The sequence below is a fragment of the Patiria miniata genome, unplaced genomic scaffold (assembly GCF_015706575.1).
Source record: "Patiria miniata isolate m_02_andy unplaced genomic scaffold, ASM1570657v1 HiC_scaffold_1, whole genome shotgun sequence".
In the NCBI taxonomy this organism is placed as follows: Eukaryota; Metazoa; Echinodermata; class Asteroidea; order Valvatida; family Asterinidae; genus Patiria; species Patiria miniata.
Window position 1 is genome coordinate 17,459,314 of NW_024037047.1, and position 19,209 is coordinate 17,478,522.

The window sequence follows — 19,209 nt, forward strand, 5'->3', positions numbered from 1 at the left end:
TAGTAATCAATAAATATTTTCAAAAATAGCACGGTAGAACAGATTTTATGAACACCTGGGTAGAGGTGAGCCTGGAGTTTTTGCCTGAAAGACTGAGACGAGTGGAGCCCGAGTATAATCGATTCAAACTCACATCATGGACTACACAAGATACCGGATTTGCAGGGTCCAAATTTTGGCACAAACAAACAAGAAAGGAGATTGATATTTAGTATCCCTTTTTATTTGCAGGAAAACAAAAAATTATCATAATGATGGGATTGAAAACTTGACAAAATGGAAATCAAAACAGGACCTATGATATTGTTTTTGCTACAAACGAGAGGGATTATAAAAAAAACCGTGCTGAGTGACTGAATACTAAGCTTAGGTTGATTTTTTTTCAAATTGCACTATCATTAGATATTTTAATTATTTATTCATTGTTTCACTCAGTAAACAATAACGAGCATTGAATAAACGCATAATATACATGTACATGTACGCATGGTTAATAATATTGCTCGCAAAAAAAGGCAAACCTCCCTATTGAGTAGAATGGTGGTTTCCATGACGTCATTGCGCAGCTGATGTGCTGTGGCGATGTTGCATTTCCAGTGAATTTACATACGACTATTACGCGATACGACGAGACATGATGAAAGAGAAACGTTGAAGAAATGGCGCGACATGGGGAGAAAAAACATCCAAAACTGCCCCGAAATGCGCATCCTCCCCCTCCAATCCACGCCTGGAGAACTATTTAGAGATTGTACCACCACATCGGGGCAAAATCTGGTGGATTTGATTGTCGAAATAAAGGAAATCGAGAGATAAACGACGCCATTTGGAAAGGACACGACACGTTTTACGTTTGGAGATTTCATTGTCTGGTGGCAGAATTCCTGAGCCTCGTGATAGCCGAGTTGAAGACCTCAACGATTTGGCGATGAAAACGCAGCCGAAACCCTCCAAAACTGTTTCAAATAAAAGGTATCTGGATCAAAAATGATTATGTCTTAAAGAATATGAAGTCATTTGGGTTGTTGACAACACAATTTGTAATTTCGATTGTGTGCTTAATTTCTTTATTTCTTTCTGTTCCTTGCTCTAGTGATCAAAAAGAGAAAGGACGCAAACTATGATCAAACAGCAGACTACATTTTGTTCATCACTGACTAAAAGTATGACTGTACCATTTATGTAACACTAACAATAACATGCCATCATTGTGCCCAGTGGGTAGGACTACATGTTCTAACTTATAAATCATGTCATTTGTTCAATTTAAAATACTATAAAATGACGACAAAGTAAAGTTGATTTTCCATGTGTTTTAAGCCATTTTCACAATGTTGCACCATCACTCCATCGGCATCTAGCTGGAGTTACCCAGCCCTGAGTTTTATCATATGGGTTGTCTATAAGGGCTGGAGCGTATTTTTCTCATAAGTAGTAGTATATTCAAAAAAAATTTGGAAAATGTTCAATTTTGTCCCCGTTACACACTAATTGCAACTGCAACTCACCCCAAACTTGCCTGGAATAACCATTACACAGGTCATTGAAGTAAAAAACGATCCACGATGAAGATTCAGCCTACAATTGCAGTGAAAACAGGAGGAATAACCGCTAACTTGACAACCTTTCAGGCATGGCCAGGACTGCTATGGAATTTTGCACACAAAAAAATTGTGTACAATGAATGGCGGCGGTCGATTACCACCACGTACAGCTCGCTGGTACTACGCGTTTTTGCGGTCGGTGTGACGTGACGCGGAAGCGTAATACCCGATGACTGTTTCATGCATTAAGAAGAGGTTCACTCGCATCACAGTGCGGTACTGGAACGGCAACCGTCGAGTAAATACCACTGCACTATGAATGCACGATAGCCGGCCAACTCGACGGTTGCCGTTCCAGTACCGCACTGTGATGCGAGTGAACCTCTTCTTAATGCATGAAACAGTCATCGGGTATTACGCTTCCGCGTCACGTCACACCGACCGCAAAAACGCGTAGTACCAGCGAGCTGTACGTGGTGGTAATCGACCGCCGCCATTCATTGTACACAATTTTTTTGTGTGCAAAATTCCATAGCAGTCCTGGCCATGCCTGAAAGGTTGTCAAGTTAGCGGTTATTCCTCCTGTTTTCACTGCAATTGTAGGCTGAATCTTCATCGTGGATCGTTTTTTACTTCAATGACCTGTGTAATGGTTATTCCAGGCAAGTTTGGGGTGAGTTGCAGTTGCAATTAGTGTGTAACGGGGACAAAATTGAACATTTTCCAAATTTTTTTTGAATATACTACTACTTATGAGAAAAATACGCTCCAGCCCTTATAGACAACCCATATGATAAAACTCAGGGCTGGGTAACTCCAGCTAATCGGCATCCACATTTCGCAACTTATGTTCGTTGATATGATGGAGACATGATCAGGCCTAAAAAGGAAATGTTTTAAAATTTTTCCTGCACGATTACACTCTGACAAGGAGCATAATTGACCAACAAATACTCAACGAATGTAAATTACAAAAACAAATTAGTAGGCTACTCTATTCTGTGCAAGGGGACATCAATATAAAAGTTTTCCCTGTGTACTCTTGTTCACGCGCATAACTTAAGTGTGCATTGATATCAATGCGCTATATACCAGTGCATGAACCAGAACAAAGACATCACACTTCGGTACTCCATTACAGCATAATATTAAAGGGTGCTTTCTTACGAAAACAGTTCACCACAGAACGAAGGTAGAAAGATAGTTCATACCATCGTTCACACTGCGGTGCGAGGGCGCAGCCTATTCTACATCATCTGGGGACTTGGTCCCCGGCCTCCACTCGTCCCTAATCCCTCTCCAACATTAGTGTCCTCGGCTCCCCTCATGTTCTCTGTTCATCAAACCACACTGACAAAATCCTGGGAAAGATTTCCATTTAAACGAAGTTCACTAATTTTCCTCTGTATTGACTAACAAGCCCCCAGATAGCAATTTCATGTCATCAAAGTCCATTTGAGCAGTGAGAAAATACAAGCATTTTCTTAGAAAACACTTCGAATTTTTCAGTCCAATCTCATAGGGTTTGTACACAGGGTGTTGAGTGAACTTCGTATAACCTTGAGCTGTGGTTATTGTTGACTTGAGTCAATGTACATGTATTTCCTCTGAAAAATAATGGTAAGCATATAAAAAGCAGGTCAGTGGAAAAATACATGATAGGGTTGAGGAAGGATTCTGTAGCCTGTGGCCATGGTGGCAGAGAAGCTCCACGGTTGACCTCAGAGGAAGTGGTGTAATTATGGAGGGTCAATGTTAATGACAGGGGTGAGATTTGTCAGGATTTATCCTGATTTCAGGATTTTCTTGTCAGGATTTTTTTCCTGATTTGTGGATATTTTGTCAGGATTTTCCCCGATTTCAAGACTTTTTGAAGGGAGTTTGTGATTTCAGGATTTTTTAAAAGAATCCCTTTGGAATTGCAGAGGTTTTTCTGTAAGCCTGTTTTTACCTATCAAGGTACATGTACCGGTATATACATGTAGAACAAAAGGAATTGGTTTTAGGGGTGCCTTTAGGCAAAGTTGTACAAGCATATTCCATAGACCCTTCGTTGCTCTGGGCCTTCGGCGACCCTCAAATCCTCTATGGATTATTTCGTGGATATTTCATTTTCTCCCAATCTCACACCTGTAATGATCGCAACAATTGGATGAATAGTAAACAAGAGGGTACAAACAAGCACTGTGTTCCGATGTAAAGTGCACTGCTGCAGCTCATTACATTTCTTATAAATTGCTACACTCAAAAACTTTAAGGGACTTTACAACATTTGCAGACAATCAAAAAATAAAACTACCGAGTTTTTCCGAAATACCTTACTAGGATGTTGGTAAATGACAGTCTAAAGCATCCTGTAAAATTATGGCACCTGGTGTGAAGTCATTTTCAAGAAAATGATATTTTTGTATACATTTCCAACGGTGGTCGGCCGACCACCGTTGAAAAAACCTAACTAGTTAGCAACTACTGCTCAATAATAATCACCAGAAAACAATACAAATTAATTCCACTTAGAAATCGAACTTGATTAGTAAATTACACTCAAATAATTACTCCTAATTTCATGTAAGTTAAACTTTACACAGTAATCAAACATGTACAATTAAATCTAAATATCTAAAATGAAACAAAATAATGACGATATATTTAAGATATTTATTTAAACAAACAAAATAGACTGCACTTTGATAGATTAAAAAACTGAATATTATAAACAGATTAAACTATACACAGAAATCATATCAGTTGAAGCAAAATATGTAAAATGAATTAATACATAGATTCAGCGAGGGTAGCAAGTCTGTATTTTGTCTGATTCCGGAGAAGTTTCAATTTTTGACATTGGCCCTTCAGCAAAAATCCTGTTGATTAAATTAATGTACACAAATTAAGTTTCCACTGTAAATATCCTTTGATGTTTGATGATAGTATCTGACATCATGTATGACTGTGATGATTTCACATGCCTCAATATAAACAGGACTATAAAGTGAGATTGCTGCTTGTAAGCTGGTCAGGTCTTGTGGCATTGTATTCTAAACATGTGTGTGGCTCTGGCCGTTGCTAGACCGAGTGTCTGTAGCTTGTAGCCAGACTATTGAGTGGTGTACCAGATTACATAGCTTCAAAGTGAATTCATAGCTCATGAGTATTCAGGGGCTGTCTACAGCTAGTAAACAGACCCGCAGCCCTGGGGGTACTAGTGGGCAAGTTGAAGGGTGAGAGTAGGCCTACTCAGAGTAGGTAATGTTGAATAGTATTTCTTGTTTCACCAAACAAATGAACAAACTTTTAATTAGTACTACCACTTTGGGGGGGGGGGGGGTGAAAGATATTAACCCGAACCCCCTAGGCCCTTGTTGCTTACAACCATCCTCAATCCTCCAAAATCCTCCAAAATTTTGCAACTCCGCCTAAATTTTTCAAAATTGTCAGACAGTCCTGCCTCAAAATGCATTCATCCTCAATCCTCCAAAATCCTCCTCATCCCAAAACTTTGCACTCGTGTTTAAATGAAGGATAACCAATGCCAAATCCTTCAAAATCATCAGACAGTCCTGCCTCAAAATGCATTCATCCTCAATCCTCCAAAATCCTCTTGTGCTTCAATCACCATTCATCCTCAATCCTCCAAAATCCTCATGTGCTTCAATCACCATTCATCCTCAATCCTCCAAAATCCTCATTTGATTCAATCACCATTCATCCTCAATCCTCTAGAATCCTCCAAAACCGCCAGGAGGATTTTGGAGGAGTGAGGTGGGTTAGGGTTATTAACCATTTCTCGTCAGATGACATACATGCAAAGGTTTTGCGGTATTCGGAATGGATGACGGATAAACACGCAACGAGCGAGGCTGGAAATATCTGTCAGCCACCCTTGTACTAGCGAGCGAGGCCAGAAATATCAGGGTGTGCTACCCGCAGAAGACGGCCTGAACCCGTCTGGCATCGACTGGGTCCGGTCCATGTCAAAATAATCCCGGCGCGAACTGGTTAACATGACATCACCCTTTAACCCTAACCCCCTAGGCTCTTGCACTAGAAAGTATACCAAACCTAACAAATTTCAACAGCTGCATACAGGTCTGTAAGCACTGGTACCAAAACTGCCAAACTCCAACAGGCCTTGTACGGGGAACAGTACTAAACCTGCCAAACTCCAACTGTTGGAGTTTGATTGACTTGGTATGGATGGGCCTATGCATTGTCAAGTGATGGATAGGGATGGTACCAAACCTAACAAAATAAAGCAATATATTTGAACAGAAGTATAGTGGGGACCGTGGGTGTGCGTACCCACGAAGAAATGCCTGTGAACTCCCCCAAACTCCAATGTACATGTACATGCACATTTGACCACAAACTGTGCTGAGGACCGTGGGTGAGCATACCCACGAAGAAATGCCAGTGAACTCCCTCAAACTCCAACGTGTTCACAAATCTCATGCCCTTCTGCCCCGAACCTCACAAAATTCAACAGAGTCTCCCTGGGCCTTTGGTACCCAGTCAATCAAAGTCCAACACCAACTGGCCAGTGTTCGGTACCAACCCTGCCAAAATCAAGCAAAACCCGCTGATGGGCTCAGGGTTGTTAGGGTTAAACCAACAATTTGTGATGGTCCATTTTTACACACAGGGCTTAAAGTTTGCTTAAATCGAATAGATTAACTACATGTATTTCACGTTTGTTTTGCATATTGTGGTGTGAAGGCATCTGATGAAGTAGTTGTTGATATAAAAAGCAAACTTTCCTTCTTGTTAGTCATTTTAAGTGCTTCCTTACTTTCCAATGTGTGAACGCATACTGTGCACTATTTAGGGTAACAGCTCCCATCCTGAAAAGAGACATTTACCTATTAGAAAGCATTGTAATAAATTACAAACCTAGTTCCAAATTTACAATCATTTTTGTGGCTTGATCAGTCAAAGACAGTCAAAATTCTTCCACTTTCCATGCCATGCATTTTTGTACAGATTAGTTAAAAACAGTCAGATCACATTCATGTAAACACTGTGACTAGTCAAACTCCATCAACAGACAAAAGAGGTAACTGGTAGGTACAGCTGGCATATCAATCACCTCCAGTCACAGCATGGCTATATCGAATTAACAAGGGAATTCTTAACTATTAAAAACAGTCAATTGATTTTGACTGCTCAGTTTGTCGGCCAGCGAGTGAGTTTATAGTTGAAATGATGATTTTGAATGAATCATTCAAACCACTGATACTGTTCATTTTAGAATGGTAAAGATTCCTCTAGTGGTTAAAGGGAATATACAACATTTGCAAACATCAACAAATAAAACTACCAAGTTTTTACGAAATACCTTACTAGGATGTTGGTTAATGACAGTCTAAAGCATCCTGTAAAATTATGGCACCTTGTGTGAAGTCATTTTCAAGAAAATGGTATTTTTGTATAAATTTCCAACGGTGGTCGGCGGACCACCGTTGGAAAAACCTAACTATTTTATATACTGCTCCAAATTTACCATTTTTCAGTCCAAATTGTGTTTGCTATTGGTTACATGTTCATGAACGGGTGCAGGCAGGCTAGACTGGTTCCCTCACCTTACAATTTTCCGGCATCTATAAATATTGATCTATTTCATCTTAAGTGGAGTCAGGGAACCAGACTGCTTGAACACTGTTGTTTTTCTTGGTTTTCCAGCATTTTCGACCACAAAACTTCACAAATGTCAGTTAAACAGTACTTGATCTATTATACCAACCCCTCAAATAGTTCATTTCTGAAAATTACAGCAAAAGCCAATGATGTACATTCCCTTTAATTGTGCAGTTTTAGGCCTATATTCCTGCATTGTGCTTTTGTTGGTTCTCAATGCAGGTCAAAATGGGAACACCCACCGAACAATTGTCAGAGCAGTGTGCATACGTAATGGCTATTATATTCAGATACTTACGTGTACATTGTACATACCAGTACGTACGTAGCTTGTATGATCTGATGACATCAGGCGATATATCGCTGAGGATCATGACTTCCTCTGTGTTTACATATAGCGGCAATGGCAGCTTGTTGCCATGGCCTGCATAGGTTCATGAATACATGTAGATCTTGATGTCAATATTTACAAACACGCATACCAATCCTGCACGATTTTTTGCATTGACAGCAAAAACGATATGTACAGGAGACTCAATGTACAGTTTGTGAAAAATTCCCTGTGCCAGCTGCTACATTTTGTACGTGTGATTAAATTAATTTATTCCGTTAAAACCTTAGTCTCCCATGCCAGTTTAATATAAAAAGAATTCAATCTAGGGTGCGTTTTGGCGGTCATAACCAAGAATTGGTTCGGTAGTTTCTTGTCGGTGAATTTCTTCAGCAATTTTAACTGGGTTAGAAATACGCATGATCATGTAGTACTCAAATCCCCAAAACAATTAACCAAAGAGAAACCACCGAACCAATTCTTGGTTATGACCGCAGTAAGCATTTCTAGTGTTATGTGTTCTGGAAATTGCATTGCACTCAACACTAAGTGTTGAATGCACTTTCAAGGAAAATAATTTGCATGTTTGGCACAAATTCAAAACATTAGGTTTTGCATCAGTAGTGCTGATATGATTGATCATCGTACAAAAAGTATGTAATTGTTACAAAAATGAATGCATTTCTTGTACGTGTATATATGTAGAATGTTTGGTATGGAAAAGGAAAATATTTGTGTAAAATCCCATGAGTGTTTGTTCTGATCGCTGAATGTGCTGCATTTTGAGCTTGCATCATGATCAAGACAACATTCATGAGTTTATTACACGGTCCTAGATGCAACCATTCCCAGGATGCATTGCTGCAGTGAGTCAGTAACTACAGTTTCCTCACCAGCCAATGTTGCATTCAAGGGATGTGTGAAAGTGAAATCATTGGCTTAAAAAATATATCATAATATAATACGAACATATCAGTCAGATCTGTGTGATTAATTAAAGGGAATGTACAACATTTGCTTTTGCTGCAATTTTTGGAAATAGATGGATCTGGAGGATTAATATGTTATAGCAAATAATGTTGAAATGACTTTTTTCATGTTTTGGGCTTGTAGATGCTTGGAAAAACCATGAAAACCAATCGTATTCTTGTGGTCTGGTTCCCTGACCCACTTTAGATGAAACGGAGCAATCATGACTTTGGGAAATTGTAATGTCAGAAAATCAGTCTAGAAGGCTTGTACCCCTTCACAGGTGTGTAAACAATTGCAAAGAAAACGCGGAATAACTAATTATGAAAAATTAGGAGCAATTTTTGAAAAAAAGACAGTTTTCTCCAACGCTGGTCGGCTGACCAGCGTTGGAAAAAAAAAAATTGTTTTTCATGAAAATGACAGCACACCAGGAGTCACAATTTTACAAGATGCTTTACACTGTCATTCCCTAACAATCTAGTGAGGTGTTTTTTGATTATTTGATCATTTTGTTTTGTGATGTTTGCAAATGTTGTATCTTCCCTTTACTGGTACATGTATCATAATGAACAATCATTCTGTAATTTAGAAACTGCAACGTTTATGTTCATAGTAGTTCAGATTATTGGATATAATGCTTTGTAATGGTTTCAACAGATTTGTGTATGTGTGTCTATCATGTACATGTACAAAGCATTTAGTTACTTGGGCTTTTATTCTGTAAGTGTTACTTTTTAAGTTGGTCTTGGTTTCACATCTGATAGTTTTGCATTGTAAACAAATATATGCTTTGTAATGATTTACACATATGTATGTGTGTATGTGTGTCTATCGTGTACAAAGCATTTAGTTACTTGGGCTTTTATTCTGTAAGTGTTACTTTTTAAGTTGGTCTTGGTTTCACATCTGATAGTTTTGCATTGTAAACAAATACATGTATCGAGTCATGTTAGATGGCTGCATAATCATGATAATCGATGATCATAATCGGTGATCTGTGCCTCACTACTTCCCCAGATGTTGACATCATGTAGTCTTTGTTGCATTGTCAGCAGTGGTTTCATTGTTATTAACTGATTCATTGTATGTGTTCTCTCTCCAGGTATGACATCGCATGAAACTTCCCAGTTTGGTTCCCAGATCAGCGCATTCTACTCAATCAAGAAGTGTCACCCCCAAAACGCCAATAACCTGAACAACAATAATGTAGTCATCACCAATCCAATCACAGGGCAGACGACCAGCAATCTGTGTACCGTTCTCCTCAACCCAACCCTCATTCCTAGTGGAGTCACCTACTCGCTAGTCAACAACAAGAACCACACCACTGGTCGGTCGCAGAACGTCATCAGAGCCTCTACCATCAAGCTGCTGGACACCTACCAGAAGTGCGGCATGAAACGTAAAAGTGATGAGCAGTTGGACAATCGCCACGAGCAGAAACAAACCAGACAACAGCATCTAAGTACAAGCAAGAACAACAACAATGTGAAGAAAACAACATCCAAGAGTACATCGGGCGGGGAGGGGGATTATCAACTAGTCCAACATGAGGTGCTGTGCTCCTTGACGAATCGCTATGAAGTCTTAGAGTTTCTGGGCAGGGGAACATTTGGACAAGTTGTCAAGTGTTGGAAGCGCGGCACTAATGAGATAGTGGCCATCAAGATCCTCAAGAACCACCCATCGTATGCAAGGCAAGGCCAGATCGAGGTCAGCATTTTATCTCGATTGAGTGCTGAGAGTGCTGATGAGTTTAACTTTGTCCGTGCGTACGAATGCTTTCAGCATAAGAATCACACGTGTCTGGTGTTTGAACTGTTGGAGCAGAACCTGTACGACTTCTTGAAGCAGAGCAAGTTTCGACCGTTGCCTTTGAAGCACATTCGACCGGTACTTCAGCAAGTCTTGGTGGCTCTGTTGAAGCTCAAGACGCTTGGCCTTATCCATGCTGACTTGAAACCAGAGAATATTATGTTGTTGGATCCAGCGCGGCAGCCGTATAGAGTCAAAGTGATTGACTTTGGTTCAGCGAGTCATGTCTCTAAGGCTGTGTGTTCAACCTATCTCCAAAGTCGCTATTACAGGTAAGTCAAACAGTCTATTAGATATTCCATGGAATTAGGGCTGTGCGTCGGAACCGGGTACCCGAGTACCCGACCATTGTTGTCAGGAACCGGTTCCAGATTATGGAACCGAGTACCCGTAACCAACTTTACAAATTTACTTATTGACTTTTAAAGGTTTTGAATGTCATTTGTGGAGAATCTTCAAAATGAAAACCAGGCCACATGGGAAAACAAAACATATTTCACGTTTATGACGCTCGCGAAAGTTGCAGTTTACACCTTAAAGATATATAGTCCATCATTTGTAATTTGTGCATTTTGTTCGTTTGAAGCAACAAAAGTGTTCAAAATCTAATGAAGGATACTGAACAACTAACCTGATGAAGTTTCAGCACAGCTTCAGCTGTATATTCCGAGAAAAACAGCATTCTAGGATCTCAATTTCAAGTCAAAAGTTGCTGAATCATGTTTTGAATTGTTTTGAATTGCAGCTACACGCGATGTCACGCACTGATACCACGAATTATAGCAACCGCGCGCGCCTGTGCGTCGTGCCAATGCTTGCGGGCGCTGCGCCGAATAACAAAACGAACTACTAATTTAAATTTTCCTACGGTGTGTCTTAAGACGCACCGTTGGAAAGGCCTTCTGTCGTTGATTACTTCAAAATGATAGCTTGCCAGGAAGATTAATTTCACAGGGAGTTTAGTCCACTTAGTATCTTTCAACCAAGTATGTTTTTCAACAATAATACGCCAGTTACTTTTTCGGATGGCTGCAAATGATGGACTATAGCTTTAAAGCTAGAAAGCTCACTGTATGCATTTGTATCTTGACGCAAGTTTACATGTAGTTGTAGTATCGTACGGACCTTTAAAAACAATCTGAACAGCAACTTCCGAGATTTGAATTTTGGTGTTGGGTTTTTGTAATGGCTACCCAAGTACCCGTTCTACCCGTAAATGCACAGCCCTACATGGAATCCCCCAAAACTCTGTTGAATGATGCACCTTTGTGTGACAACTTTAAGGGTTTTAGTAGTTTGTTTCTTGTACTTGACTATGTACAGTATGTTACACACTTTCCACCGCGGTAAAATGGAAACATTTAAACACAGATCCGGAGCTGTTTTGAAATTGCCATGTGCAACTTTTATGACTCAACTTTCTTGGGCCGTCATGCAGTCTTGTTATCAAAAGTAATTTCTCGCCATGAATAAGTAACGCTGCAATAAAAAAAAAAATGAAGTATGAAAAAGCCTTGGATGTGTCTGGAGCCAATTAGTGCATGTAACAATGTTTGTTTTCCTTGAAGGAAAACAACCTGATCTTGCTGTGATTTTTTTTTGGGGGGGGGGGGTCAATCAACAGGTTAACATTAGAATGTTGATAGACCAGGGACAATAACAATAGTTGCCTAGGGATTAGGAAGACACAAGGAAGGACATAGTGTAATTGATAGCAGTCTAGCGTCACCTGGGCAGTGCAGGTCAGGATATAAACATGCTCCCATTGTTCTCTGTGCGTGCAGGTTTATACTCGCTGGGCTGCTGGCTGCGCTGCCCCTTGGAAAAGTTATTTTGAACTAAGGCCAAAAAAAAAAAAATATTCGGTCTCTGGTCAGACCAAAGTTCCGGAATTGACGCGGCGACGCGGCTTTTTTTTTTTTTTCTTCTTCTTCAAGCTTGGATTGTACAGACAAGGTTGGGTACTATTTTGCTTTTTTTGGTGTCCTCATGTACATTGGTGTCCTCCATAATTTGCCTTGGTGCTCTCGATCATTTGCCTTGGTGCAATTTCCCATTCCTTGGTGCTCTTTGGTGAAAAAAAAATTGAGGAGGTGCGGCAATAGAGGGCGCTGTTGGAGCTACTGCGGAACATTTTTGAAAAAAAAAAAGATTGACGCGCATGATTAAAATCGATGCCAGAGACCGACTTATTTTTTTTTTTGGCCTAACAAGGACACAATATTACCCTTGTGTACCAAGTTTAGAGTCAAAAGTTGTAGGCCTATTATTCAGATAATTTTAGACTTTTTATACAACAACCTTAATGAATTATGCTTTTAAATTCCTAAGTAGCAGGTTAGGAGGATTGAATTTCAGTACAGTAAAAAACGAAGTGGGTAGTACTGCTCAATGCTGTCATGTTCAAAAAGCTGCTCACGTTACAAGTGCTGCATTTTCGAACTTATAAGTGAAAACTTGAAGTGATTGAAGTGTTTACTCTCGGTCTGCATGTGGCTTTGTTAAATTCAATACAGTGGCTAGGGTTTCCAACCAGCTCCGTATATAATGCAGGCATTGACGATGCAAGTTGCAGTATGATCTACATTGATATTGACAAAGTGGGCAGCACTCGGAGAGCTTAACAAGGACTAGGTGGAATATCATTTGCCTGCTGCACAAAGTTGCTGCGTACTCAAGATATAAAAATGTGCTTCATGTAGAGCAACTTTATGTGCATGAATCATGACTAGACTGCTTACTGTTTATGGTCTTGAAATGAACAATCCTGCACATAGCAGGACTGTACAATTGAGCTTAGTTGACCTGTTGTCAGGACTCCAATGAAAGGAGCAATGTACCCTTGGCTATTGTGAGCTGATCTTACCCCAGGCAAGGTCTAAGCCTCTAGGTGGCCAGACTGCACAACAAACCTTGAGTATTGTTCAAGACACCTCAAACATTGCGTTTTGTGACAGGTTTGATGAAATCACAAAAATGTCTCGTTCCTGTAGAGGCTACTTTCTTTGTTGTCTTTTTTTACAACCCTGGCAAGTCAATAAGGGAACGAGCATTTCAAGCATTGATGTCCACTTATTTGATGATATTCAAAAAGCGATAATTGTCCGTTTCGTTAAATCTGTTTCCCCCGTCCACGATCTACATCTCTGGCCAAGTTCGCGCAAGGACCATTAGTCGACTAGTGGTTGATTTGTGACGTACCTTACGCCTGCGCACTGATAGCAACGTGCGAACGTCTCTAGTCAAACGCTGGTCAAAATGTCATCGCAAAACTTCTGGATCCTGGCTCTCTGCTGTACGTTATGAATGCGCGCGGCTATGTTACCAGCGAAGCAACCAACCCAGTAGGCTGGTTCCAAATAGTCGACTAGCGTAGTTAACCATCGTCGACTAGACAGAGTTCGGGCAAGCGTTAGTAGACCAATGGTTAACTATAGTCCTTGCGCGAACTTGCCCCCTGTGCTCTCTTTTTGTTGCAACATTCTTCTCATTTGTATCTTCATTTACTCTAACCTTACACCTCTTACCATTCTCTTCTTTCAGAGCACCTGAGATCATCCTTGGCTTACCGTTCTGTGAGGCGATTGACATGTGGTCATTGGGCTGTGTGGTAGCTGAGCTGTTCCTTGGCTGGCCACTCTACCCAGGAGCCTCAGAATATGACCAGGTAAACAATTCATGAATATTCATTGATGGTAAACTAATTGACATGGGGTCATTGGGCTGTGTGGTTGTTCAACTGTTCCTTGGCTGGCCACTCTACCCAGGAGCCTCAGAATATGACCAGGTAAACAATTCATGAATATTCATGAACAGCCAACCATGAATATTCATTTATGGTAACACTAACAAGTTATAACCCCATGACTCATTTGCTGTGTACAAGTGAAATAAGTAATGAAACTTGCTGAATAAATTGTAGTGCTTATTGTAATGCTTATAATATAGCGATTTTTATAACACCTCACCCGCAGATTCTGTGTCTTGATTGGCCGAGAGCGAGTCACATGATACTTTCTATTTTTGCTATCTTTCTTTGCACGGCCAAAAGTACTATACCCGTAGCAACCAAAGTACTATACCATTAGCAACCAAAGTACTATTTCCACGGCGCGGTATTTGTGTGCAAATGGATGCTGGTGTGCGCGTTGCACGCAGCGCGTTTTGTTCCAAAGAGAGCGCGCCGCAGACTTGGGTTCAAACTTTTCGCGAAGGGGTAGTTTGGAAGAGAGAAATACATTTTCCACCAATTTTGTATTGAAATTGAAGTTAATTTTAACTGTGTTCGGATTTAAATAATTTAAAATATTATAACCAAGCAGAATCTGTGGGTGAAGTGTTATAAAACAAATATTGAATGCTTTATCTCGTGGTGAAGTAAAACTAGCCTCCCTTGGTGATCCATGGAGCATTCTATTTTCCCTCGGCTTCGCCTCGGGAAAATAGAATGTCCATGGATCACCTCGGGAGGCTAGTTTTACTACACCACTCGAAGCATTCAATATTTGTATACCATCGTATCAGCAATCTTAAAGCACTTTATACTATACTACAACGCGGCCCGCCCTGCAGCATGACAAATACATGGCGCCACGGCCACAATTAGCACGTCTTAGCTGAGCGGCGTGAGCAACCTGCCACGAGCGCCCTTACTACATTTGGGCCGACCCAACTGCAGCACTATAGTTGGGATGGTCCCAATTCTGTAGTTAGGGCGTAATAATAATACCATACAGTTCATTTGTACATGATTATGTATTGTCAAAGCAATGCTTGGGAGGTTTTTTTTTTTGGGCCATTGTCCTTGATGGCTCTTTATCTATATTATTGATTATCTGGACTCCCACCCTAAATCTCACAATAAACACTGGTCAGATGTGGGATTAATGTCAGCCTAGTGTGAGTTTGCATCCTATTGTTCAATGTGTGCATTGAGAGTGCACAATGATGCTGCATGCAGCAGGCAGTGTTTAAAGGGAAAATACATTTGCAACATCAAAAAATAAAACTACCAAATCATTTGGAAATACCTTGCTGGACTGTTAGTGAATGACAGTGTAAAGCATCCTGTAAAAACATGGCACCTGGTATACTGTCATTTTAAAGAAAAGTGGTATTTTTGTATCAATTTTCAACACTGGTCGGCCGACCAGCGTTTGAAAAAACTGGCTTTTTTCAAATACTGGCCCCAATTGACCATCGCACTTGTTTGCAATCGATTACACACCTATGAACGGGTACAAGCCAGCTAGACTGGTTCCCTGACCTTACAATTCCCCAATGTATGTAAACTGCTCTGTTTCTTCTTATATGGAGTCAGGGAACCAGACTACAGGAAAATGATTGTATTTCTTGGTTTTTATAGCATTTTCGAACCCAAAACCTCAAAAAAGTCAGTGTAACTATATTTGCTATATATTTCCAACCCCCCAATTCCATCCATTTCTGAAAATTACAGCAAAAGCAAATGATGTATATTCCCTTTAAATGCATCCTGTTGCACTCTATGTAGACACTTGTATCAGGTGATGTGATCTCATTTTTATCCCTGATTGATGGTACCAGTAGAAACGTCAATTAAATGTCAGAGATTTACATGTACATATCCGACAACAGAGGCAACCAGCAAGTATCAGAGAAGAATACTACTTGTATTGACAATTCTTATCTGTTCAAACTACTAAGCATATGCTACATGTGTTTACCGAAACCAATGTGTATTTATCTAAACTTAGTGTGCAACCATTGGCGCAGTGGTTTTGAAACTTGTGGGTTTTTTTTGGTTTCATTTAGAGCTTTCTTGTGGATGGAATAGTGAACCATTATACCTGTCAAAGTGGTATATAAATACTTCTTCTACAGAATTAGCTACATGTATTGTCTCTGAGTGTTGATATGATGGACCATTGTCATTCTTATCCTGGTTAAAGGTCGTCTGTATATCTCATCGCACTATTTGCTTGATTGGATACATGTGATAAGGCTAAGGGCACAGAAATGCCCTAGATTAGGTTTAGGGGTGCACGCCACCATAAACCTTAAAATTAGCGCGCGCGAGCTCATTAATATTTTGTGACCCCACAGTTTCTTTTGAATAAGAGGACCTTGCGGCTTATAATTGGAATAGATTGTAGAACTATTTATGTCAATCAAGTATTTGTGACTTGTGGCTTCCAACTCGGGCGAGGTTATTCGAAAAAAGCCGGACTTGTGGGTCATTTTCGCATAGAGGCGGGGGGCTACTCTTAGACCTGGGCCCAGGGATTAACAACCTTTTTAGGGGTGGTTTTGGGGGAGGGGAATATTAAAAAAAAATTGACCTGGTTACCACTAATAAAATTGAAAAGACAAATGTTCAGGGGGTCGCAATCTTTAATTTCCAGCGAAAAAAACCCTCGCCACCTTGCTCCTGAGCGTCACCAGGTGGCGCTGTCTTTGTCCGATTTTGTGTTGTTTTCTATGAGCGCGTATTTGGTGCAATGGAACCTTAGATGCATCTGTGTATTTATACTCGTTGTAATTGTTCAAATGCCACTTGTATTGAAGGTTTTACATGTCATGTACACGTTATCAATTGACGTGCCATTTGTACATGGTTGGGAAGAGTATTAACATTTATTTACCTACAGTAACATAAACCAGAAACCTTCATAATAAACATAATGTATCTAATCCAAGAACTTGAACAACTCCAAATTTTAGCCCCCAAAGTCAAACTATACATCGTAAAGGATGAAACTAATGCATCGTGTAGAAGTTCAACGGTAAGAAGTATGAAGAAGTGAAGGTTTGATTGAAGGTACATGTATGCACAGGTGGATAGGAGTTATTCTGGGCTGCTAGATCCAAGGTCTACTAATCTGCCCAAGCCTACGAGGGGAAGTTTTCAGTTAGAGCCCATTTTCAGTCGCTGGGCAGGCGTTTTGTTTTTTCTTAGACCGAGACAGGTTGTTAGAAAATTACTTCCTTTTCCCGGCTTCCATCCTCCCAGGTCAGCGCAGATTACACACTAGATGTGCCATTGTTGGGGTCTAATCTGGAGAGTTTATAGAATCAGATGCTAATGGATTTGTTTACACCAGTTTCCAGCAAATATCCTAATCAAGTTAATTTCTGTCAGTTGCCGCCCCAAGCCTGCGACCTGATCAGAATATTCTGAAAAGAATTATCATTCCCACAAAATCTCGCGCCTATTTTTGATGACCCAAAATCTATCTTCAAAGTCATCATGACAGCAACTATTCTTGTGATGACAGAGGCGATGGAACTTGAAGCAACTTGACGCTGTATGCCTATAATGAAGTCAATGGGGTAAATTGCAATGTGTGATGGAATATTGGAGCATGCACACATGACAGACTCATTAGTCAGCTAGGCTAACCATATTATTTGTATCAAACCAGTGCTGATTCTGGCGTTCTCATCACATTTTTTTTTTTTTCAACAGATACGCTATATCTCCCAGACACAAGGCACGCCAGCCGAGAATCTCCTGAGTGCTGCTACCAAAACCTCCAGATTCTTCAAGAGGGACCAGGACACCAACTTTCCTCTCTGGAGATTGAAGGTAAATATTGCTTGTGATAACCCACCTCACTCCTCGAAAATCCTCCTGGCGGTTTTGAACGATTCTAGAGGATTGAGGATGAATGGTGATTGAATCAAATGAGGATTCTGGAGGATTGAGGATGAATGGTGATTGAATCAAATGAGGATTCTGGAGGATTGAGGATGAATGGTGATTGGAGCACATGAGGATTTTGGAGGATTGAGGATGAATGGTGATTGAAGCACAAGAGGATTTTGGAGGATTGAGGAGGAATGCATTTTGAGGCAGGACTGTCTGATGATTTTGAAGGATTTGGCGTTGGTTATCCTTCGTTAAACACGAGTGCAAAGTTTTGGGATGAGGAGGATTTTGGAGGATTGAGGATGGATGCATTTTGAGGCAGGACTGTCTGACAATTTTGAAAAATTTAGGCGGAGTTGCAAAATTTTGGAGGATTGAGGAGGATTGAGGATGGTTGTAAGCAACAAGGGCCTAGGGGGTTAGGGTTAAGTTAAAATAATTCACAACTGAAGTGTCTTTTGTGGTTTCTGTCTGACAGTTGGTACCAAAAATCCCATGTTTTCTAAATTTAGTCGAATATCAAGTGATAAACCATGTTATGACGTGATGTTGACTTTCACCTTTCACTTGAAGCCCTAACTTTGTGTGGTTACACGGCAGTTACGTTTTAAGGGGGTATTTAACATTTTTTAGACCTGAAGACAGACTCAAACTATTGCTGTTTTCAGATTTGTACTACATGTAGAGCACATTTTCTTGTAGTACCGATCATTTACGAAACATGTAGTGAAGGAACACTGTCAGATTCAAGCAACTTTTACTTGTTCCAAAGTGAAGCAAACTTGGAATACTTGATGATGAAGTTTTTTTGGCCAGTGCTGCTACTACTGCTTGGATCATACGATCCATTTATAACCTGCCACATCCATCCTGTGCTGTATGAGTCATGCAGGAATACTGCTGGGACAAGGCTGGCTTGGTTAAAGGGACACTCACACTGGTTAAAGGGATATGTGCACATCACTGAGATGTGACCACGTAGTCACATGTGACCATAAATATAGCTGCAATCACCACCTCTGTACATGGCAGACTTAGAATTAAAGGGTCACTCACATTGATAATACTCACACAAATTGATAATATCGGATTGTAGCAAACATGAGTTTTTTTCAACAATTTGTATCGACTCGTAACAACTGTGGGACAAATGTACACAGTTCCCCAAAGGCCTCCCCCCCCCCCCCCAAAAAAGTCTCCGGTTTCTGGTATGCGCGCGCGTCGCCGTAGCCATGCGCGTCAGCAAAATGAAAAAGGTTTTTTTTGATGAAAGATGATGTCTC

At 40.4% G+C, this 19,209-nt stretch overlaps 1 protein-coding gene across 1 annotated transcript in view; it reads left to right on the forward strand.

Annotated features, from left to right (window-relative positions):
* Nucleotides 1-583: 583 nt before the first annotated feature.
* LOC119723995 (homeodomain-interacting protein kinase 2-like) overlaps nt 584-19,209 on the forward strand; it is a 43,432-nt gene continuing 24,806 nt past the window's right edge. Inside the window, exons 1-4 of the mRNA XM_038194920.1 lie at nt 584-972; nt 9,584-10,568; nt 13,840-13,963; nt 17,744-17,863. Of these exons, the coding sequence (XP_038050848.1) occupies nt 9,586-10,568; nt 13,840-13,963; nt 17,744-17,863 (1,227 nt within the window). The 5' untranslated portion in view covers nt 584-972; nt 9,584-9,585. The remainder of the gene's footprint in view (nt 973-9,583; nt 10,569-13,839; nt 13,964-17,743; nt 17,864-19,209) is intronic.